Below are 7,105 nucleotides of genomic sequence, written 5' to 3'. Positions count from 1 at the left end.
AGCTGTGTAGGACTGTGATCCTGGGCAGCAGCCACTTGCAGGGATGCCCTTAAGAACACAGACAGGTTTCCTACTTAGCCTGGAACTACAGTGCAGGCTTACACACTGTCTTCAGTCAGGATGTTTTAGCAGGAACTATCTGGTTAGGTTGTTTCCAGTGAGTCTTGGCTTGCAGCTCTTCTACTCTGTAAGTGCCAGCACCATTTCAGATGAATGCCTATATCCAGGGTTTTTAAAATTTGGGCCAGTGAACCATTATCCTCTCAGGAAAACAGGAGTGGAAAACAAAAGCACACAGCTGCACTGAGGAGAGCAGCTTTATGATCAGACATTACAATCTGCAGTTATCTCCAAGAAGACACAAATTACTTACATGAATGGATTTTCTTATAGTGTAAGTTTTTGGCTGGAGAAACCATCCTTCAGTTTTGTGTGTACAACACTAGAGGCAATGGTATTGCTCTCCATGGAAGAGGCTCAGAGCTACCATTACATTTGAGCAATGAATAGCTGGAATACTTTCCCCATTTGCCTATTTCAAGAAAGCACTGATGCTTCACTTTGCTGGGTTTTTTTTTGCTTCTTCTCTAAACAGAAGAGCTGGAAGTTGAAGACCATAAGTGTGAGATACAACCCAGCTCTTTCAGGAGAGCTTTAATTTCAGTAGGCTCAGAACAAGGTACAGAGTATCTTGCGCTGTTCACATCTGTGCCAGGCTATTCAGAACTGAAATAAAAAAAGAGAAAAAAAGCTTTTCCTATACTCTACACAGAGCTGATGAACACTACAGCCTGGCTAATGGTTAATTTTACCCACAAGTATGAAAACAACACAGCAGGCCTGTAAACGAGCAACTTACCTGCACAAGTGGTTCTAAAGCAGACAGAAAACACTCATTTAGCTCATTAAATCATCCAAGCACTGTCCACTACAATAGAAAGAAAGAGGCCACTCATTGTCTGTTGTACTGTACGACTTAAGCTTTTATTAATTAGGAAAAAATGAGACTCAAGGGATTCCCCCCACTTCTTTAACAGCAGCTCAGCAGGTGCTGTTACAGCACCTCAGGGCAACATCCTGAGAGCTGAAAGCAGTGAGGGTCCTTTCCTGGGCTGTCATGATGCTGTTGGCATGAGGTGAACCTGAACTGCTTTTCAAACAGCTGGGAAAAATCCAGTAGGTAAAAATGTGCCCTTTTCACCTTGAACGTTTAAATTGTGTAGTATACAAAATAAAAATGTTATACACTAGAACATAATTTACATTTCATTTGCATCAAATACTCAAAAACAAACTATGAAACAGTATTACCATGTAAAGCAAAGCAGACCGGCCAGGGGCTTTATTCAAATGCCGGATCTCTTCTAATTCAGAACATATGAAAGGGGAAGGAGGACACACAACTCTGCACCTTTGGGCTTCTACTGTGTTTAGAAAGCAAACAGGCAGACTGTGATCTCTGGGCTCCGCAAACCGCGGTGTCCCCGACCCCACGTTACAGCCCTGGGGGTTCCCGAAGCGCTGCCGCCAGCCCGCCCCCGGGCCCTGCCATAGCCCGGTCCTCTCCCTTCATCACGGGGACCCGGGCGATACCAGCCCGGTCACAACTGGCACAGGTGAGCGGCTGCCCGGCAACAGTGGGAGCGGCAAGACCAATTCCCGCAGCGGAGCAGAGCGGGATCCGCGGAGCCTCCACGGGGCGGGGAAGGGGACAGAGGGGCGCGGAAAGGGGACAGAGGGGCGCGGAACCAGCGCAGACACTGAGAGAACGCGCGATAGTGAATGGAAGAGATGGTGCCGCCCCTCCCGGCACAGCCACTGCGCAGGCGCAGAGGAGCCGCCCCACCGCCCCGCCCTCCCTCAGCCCCCAACGCTCCGAGCCCGCCAGACCCCCCCGCGCATGCGCAGAGCGAGCTCTCGACTCGCGAGGGCACAGCCGAAGCACCGCGCACGCGCGCAACCGCGCTGCCCGCCCGGCCCCTCCCCCAGCGCGCCGCCGCCTGCTCGCGCCAGCGTGATGACGTCTGCGCTGCGTCCCTCCCGCCCCTCTCCGTAACGTAGGCACCGGGCCCTGCCCCCCAGTATAAAACCGGCGGCGGGCGGCGGGCGCCATTGTACTGCGGAGCGGGCCGGGGGTGTACTGAGAGCGGAGGGGGCAACGCCGCTCCTGCGCCTCTCTTGCCGCCGCGCTCTCTCTTTCCCCTTCTCTTTCTTTTCTTCCTCTCTTTCCCCCTTCCTCCCACCCTCCCCTCTCTCCCTGCCGCGGACATGCCTCGCGTCTACATCGGCCGCCTGAGCTACCACGTTCGGGAGAAGGACATCCAGCGCTTCTTCAGCGGCTATGGCCGCCTGCTCGAGGTCGACCTCAAAAACGGGTGAGCGCCGTCTCACGGCCTCAGGGCTGGCACCGCCCGGCGGGCGCCCCTCCGCCACCCCGTCGTTGTCCCCGCGGCCGGGCGGGTCGCGCCCGCCGCCCTTCTCCCCCTTCCTACCCCCCCCCCGCCGCCCCCATGTTCTCGGCCGCTCCCGCCCGCGCTGCCGCGTGGCGCCCGCTCAAGATGGCGGCAGCGCGGGGGGAGCGGGGGCGCTGCGGCGGGACCGCATCTATTGTCCGGGCCGGGCCCCCTGCCCCGGGAGCCGCGGGCGGCCAGGGCGGCGTCTGACGGGGCCTTCTCACCCCCAGTTACGGCTTCGTGGAGTTCGAGGACTCCCGCGACGCCGATGATGCCGTTTACGAGCTGAACGGCAAGGATCTGTGCGGGGAGCGGGTGATCGTGGAGCACGCCCGCGGCCCCCGCCGAGACAGGGACGGGTACAGCTACAGCAGCCGCAGTGAGTACGGGCTCGTCTTTCGGCGCGGTTACAGGGCGGCTGCGGGCGGAGGGCAGGGGGCGAGGGGAGGCGGCTCAGGGAAGAGCCGGGGGGATAGGGCGTGGGGGAGCGAGTGCCGTGGGGCTGAGGAGGGTGGGGGGGCCGGCTCTGCCAGCCTGGTGCGGGGGGATAGCTGGTGCATCGCGGGGAGCGAGCCCTCTGCTCACTGAGCGCTGCACTCAGATATGTCCCCGCAGAAGCCGAGGGCAAAAAAGGGAAGCAGTTCAGGCCGCAAAATCGTGGCCTCCTAGAAAGGGTTTCTTGTTAGATAGAAACGGAATGCTCTGTTAATATCAGGGCCCCGCTGTGCTTGGGAGCATTTAGGTGAAACCGTGATGTTGCATCACGAATGTTATTGAATAAATACCATTGCATAATGGGGGAGAAGCACTCCGCTGTGAACTTGTTGGAGTTGAATATATAGAAAGGGTGGGGGAGGTTTTCAAGCAAGAATCTGTTATACTAAGTGGGGGACGTTGTAAATATTACTGTGTACAGCTGAGTTATGTAGCTTCTTGAGTTGAGCTATGTAGAACATAACTGGCCTGGTACTGTAATGGAAAGTACTACGGTTCATCTTTCAGTAATCTCTAGGAGCTTGGTGTTTGGGGTGGGTGGGTATCTGTCTTATTTTTTAAAGAATCAAATGTTTGTTGTTTAAAATTGTTGCATGTTCAATTCAAACTTTTTAACAAGTCCTTGATGTTTCAATTTGAAAGTGACCAGTGGGGCTGAGGCTGTGTCCACTGAGGCTAAGATGACTGCCTTTCCTGATTGGCCATGGCTTTTCCATACATTGTGTGACCCTTGCCCTATGACCCTTTGGCTGACCTTACCGGAAGCCATGACGACAGCAGCCTTTTGCCATTAGACGCAGGGTGATGGTGAGGATTCCAAGGGTTAGACAAAACTGGTTAAACTGAACTAGGTGACTGTTACCTTGCGTGTTTTGTGGCCAAACCACCACCAAAAACCTCATACTGTGATGTAAGTACTTAGTGTAACTAGTAAACGTTTTTGTAAAATGTAGAAATGCATGTAATCAGTTAAGTTTTATATTTTACAATGTTCTGTAAAATAAAACTTAGCAAGGTGAATCTAATAAGGAGCAGTCACTCTCTAACAGATCTTAGGAGCTCAGACTTGTAGGATTTTAGTCTGTTTGATTTGCCATTAATATAGATTATGGCAAAATTGCAAATTTTATTGGAGGCTTAGAGAAATAAAGTCCTACTCCAGTAAATATAACTGTTTAACTAACTTTTTCAGAACATTTAGTTTTCTTTTTGATAGGACACAATCTAACTTCTCCTCTTTGTACAATAAAGGTGGGGGTGGTGGCGGATATAGCAGTCGGAGACAATCTGGAAGAGATAAATATGGACCTCCTGTTCGTACTGAGTACAGACTGATTGTTGAGAACCTTTCCAGTCGCTGCAGTTGGCAGGATTTGAAAGTATGTATTAAGGCTCTGTCCTAGAGCCTGTTGTGACTAGCTGGAAGCATCAACTTCCTTTAATACCAGTGTTCATTTTGTTTCAGGTGTAAGTGATTGAGAAGTATTTGTGCATGCATGTTTGTGTGCAATTAATGCTTCTTGCATTTGCTCTGACTTGTCTTTAGCTAATGTACTTGCAGAAGAGAAGCATGTGGAATGGTTATGTAAGTCTTCATCTGCTCTTTCCAGGATTTCATGAGGCAAGCTGGTGAGGTAACCTATGCAGATGCTCACAAAGAACGTACAAATGAAGGAGTGATTGAGTTCCGATCCTACTCGGACATGAAGCGTGCCCTGGACAAGCTGGATGGCACAGAGATAAATGGCAGGAAGATCAGGCTGGTTGAAGACAAGCCACGGTCCAGCCACAGGCGCTCTTACTCTGGCAGCAGGTCAAGGTAATATTTGGGACACCTCATGTTCTGCATCAAGGCTGCTAAGATAAGGAGGCCTTACCTACTCAATATGCATTGATAGGGAGCCACACTTCGGTATTTTTATGTCCTTTGATATTTTAGGTATAGGATGATGCCTGAGAATGTAGAAGGAATTATTTTACATACTATAGCAGAGGCAGTTTTGAGAGTTTTTCACATGTGAAACAGTCATTAATAGACAGTGCATCAAGTCTAGGTTTATTAATATGTCTTTATGGCCATACTTGTTTCTGAGAACTTCCTTAGCTGCTATTAGATAGCACAAGGGAGCCCAGCATGCAAAGAGTAAGGCACAAATTAATTGATAAATTAATTCTTTAGGTCACGATCTAGAAGGAGGTCTAGAAGCAGAAGTCGTAGGAGCAGGAGCAGCCGCAGCAGGTCCCGTAGTGTCTCCAAAAGCCGTTCCAGGTAAGTGATAACATTATTTTCTGTTAGAGGAGTTGGTACTTCATGATTGATGGACACTTCCAGCTGTTGTAAGCACTCCTCAGTTTATCGAGAATAAACTCTTCTCTCTTGTTGAAAGATCTAAATCCAGATCACGAAGCAAGGACCGCTCACGTTCCAGATCGAAAAGCAGGAAGTCGAGATCAAAGAGCAAATCCAAACCCAAGTCTGACAGGGGTTCACGGTCTCACAGCAGATCCAAGGAGAAGTCTGAGAAGTCTCGGTCCCGGTCCAGATCCAGGTCTCGGTCTCCCAAAGAAAATGGTAAAGGAGATGCTAAGTCTAAATCCAGGTCAAGGAGTAGGTCTCGTTCAAATTCTCCACAGCAGCAGCCATCTGCCAAGGCTCGTTCAGAGTCACCATCCAAAAGAGCTGCATCGAGGTCACGCTCCAGATCTCACTCAAAATCTCGCTCACGATCAAGATCTAGTTCAAGAGATTAAGCCTAGAACTCTCCTCTTACCTAGCACACTATTACGGAACATTTTCCTACTTGTCAGGCCATTAGTGTTATGTTAGTATTTCAGAAGTTGGTTTTTTTCTCTTGCAGGAGTGAATGGCCTAAGAATAAGAACTAAGTAATGAGGCATAAAGGTTTAATTTGTATCCTAAATTTGAAATGCCAGATGGGATGGTGGTGCAGAGCAGGAAAGGTCCCCCTTTTCTAGAAATTCAGATAAAAGTTTGATTTTATAACATTTCTGCAGGAATAACTTAACTACGCTTAAGTGCAAAGTGGTTTTTATATTAAACAATATAAGCAAGCTTAAATCTGGGCTTTTTTGAAAGTACCACTTTTTCCTTTTTTTTTTTTGTTTTTTTTTCATGGTCTTAGAACTATGGGTATCATTAGCTTCATAGGTTACAGCTTGCTACTGAATGCAGGATTGCATTTCTGGGCAGGTCAGGTAATTACCTGGTTTAATTTATGGGAGCAGGCTGCAAACAGTAACAACCAGTAACAACTCTAGGAAGATTTTAGACCAGCAATAAGTAAGGTGGAACATTTGTGTTGTATCTTTACTTGCCAAAAGAACATTCCCCCCATACTGTGACTGTATTAGAGGTAATAAAGGTACTTTGGAACCTGTATCATACAGTATTGCTGAAATATTCTATGTTTTGAACTTGAAAGAATGAAAGCTTTGATTTTTTTTTTTTTTTTTTTTTGCTTGAATATCAAGTGTCACTCAGTCACTGTCAGGCACTGATGTGTCTCTTGGATGTGGTCCAAGTCACTAGTATGTTTTATGGTTTGTCAGCCTCTAAATACCTATTGGATATGAAAACTAGGTAAATAAAAACTGTCTTCCCTCCCTTTGGATTCATTTATGTTAAGAATGCTTCAGATGAGGAGAGCTATAATCCTGTTTTGTGTAAGTCTGAACTTTATTGGAAATGTAATCTTTTTGAGCTAGAGTTCCAGTCTTAACCAAGGCTTTGCTAAACCACAGTTGCCAATTCACTTAAATTGTGGAATAGGAGTCATCCCAAAAATTCCCCTTTATAGCTAAATTGATTTTTGTAATACGCAATAGCAAACATTAGAACTGCCTTGTACTCTTTATACAATGTGTAGTTTGACTTGTATAAAATTAAATTGGTGACTCAAAACTCTTTGTGTTTATTGCTATGGAGTGGGATTCTTTTTTCTGTGTCACATGCTGGGGAAATCACTTTTCCTACCTTCCTCTCTTGCTTGAGTAACTTTAGTAAAACACTTGGGAGCTCTTGAAATGGGTTTGTGCATTTAGGACCAGTTAGCCAACCAAGTGCTGTGTGTCCCAGTACATTGTCCTTCAGTTGGGAATGGATGTGAAAGCAGCACCTCTGGATCTGAATTGGATCA

The 7,105-nt window shown here is 47.9% G+C and overlaps 1 protein-coding gene and 1 long non-coding RNA gene across 2 annotated transcripts; one reads left to right on the top strand and one right to left on the bottom strand.

Moving 5' to 3' along the window:
* Positions 1–631: 631 nt before the first annotated feature.
* On the bottom strand, positions 632–1,343 carry LOC115599442. The gene is made up of 3 exons (XR_003988429.1): positions 1,312–1,343; positions 860–928; positions 632–726 (listed from the first exon to the last, which is right to left on the bottom strand). It is a non-coding gene; the product is annotated as an uncharacterized LOC115599442 (long non-coding RNA).
* A 757-nt stretch (positions 1,344–2,100) lies between these two features.
* On the top strand, positions 2,101–6,870 carry SRSF6 (serine and arginine rich splicing factor 6). The gene is made up of 6 exons (XM_030462899.1): positions 2,101–2,375; positions 2,684–2,832; positions 4,200–4,327; positions 4,559–4,767; positions 5,128–5,217; positions 5,336–6,870. The coding sequence occupies exons 1-6, from the start codon at positions 2,269–2,271 to the stop codon at positions 5,697–5,699; spliced, it is 1,047 nt and encodes a 348-aa protein (XP_030318759.1). The 5' UTR covers positions 2,101–2,268; the 3' UTR covers positions 5,700–6,870.
* The last annotated feature ends 235 nt before the right edge of the window (positions 6,871–7,105 follow it).

The sequence above is a fragment of the Calypte anna genome, chromosome 20 (assembly GCF_003957555.1).
Source record: "Calypte anna isolate BGI_N300 chromosome 20, bCalAnn1_v1.p, whole genome shotgun sequence".
Lineage (NCBI taxonomy): Eukaryota > Metazoa > Chordata > Aves > Apodiformes > Trochilidae > Calypte > Calypte anna.
The sequence above is the reverse complement of the archived record's forward strand: the minus strand, read 5'-3'. Positions and strand labels throughout refer to the sequence as shown.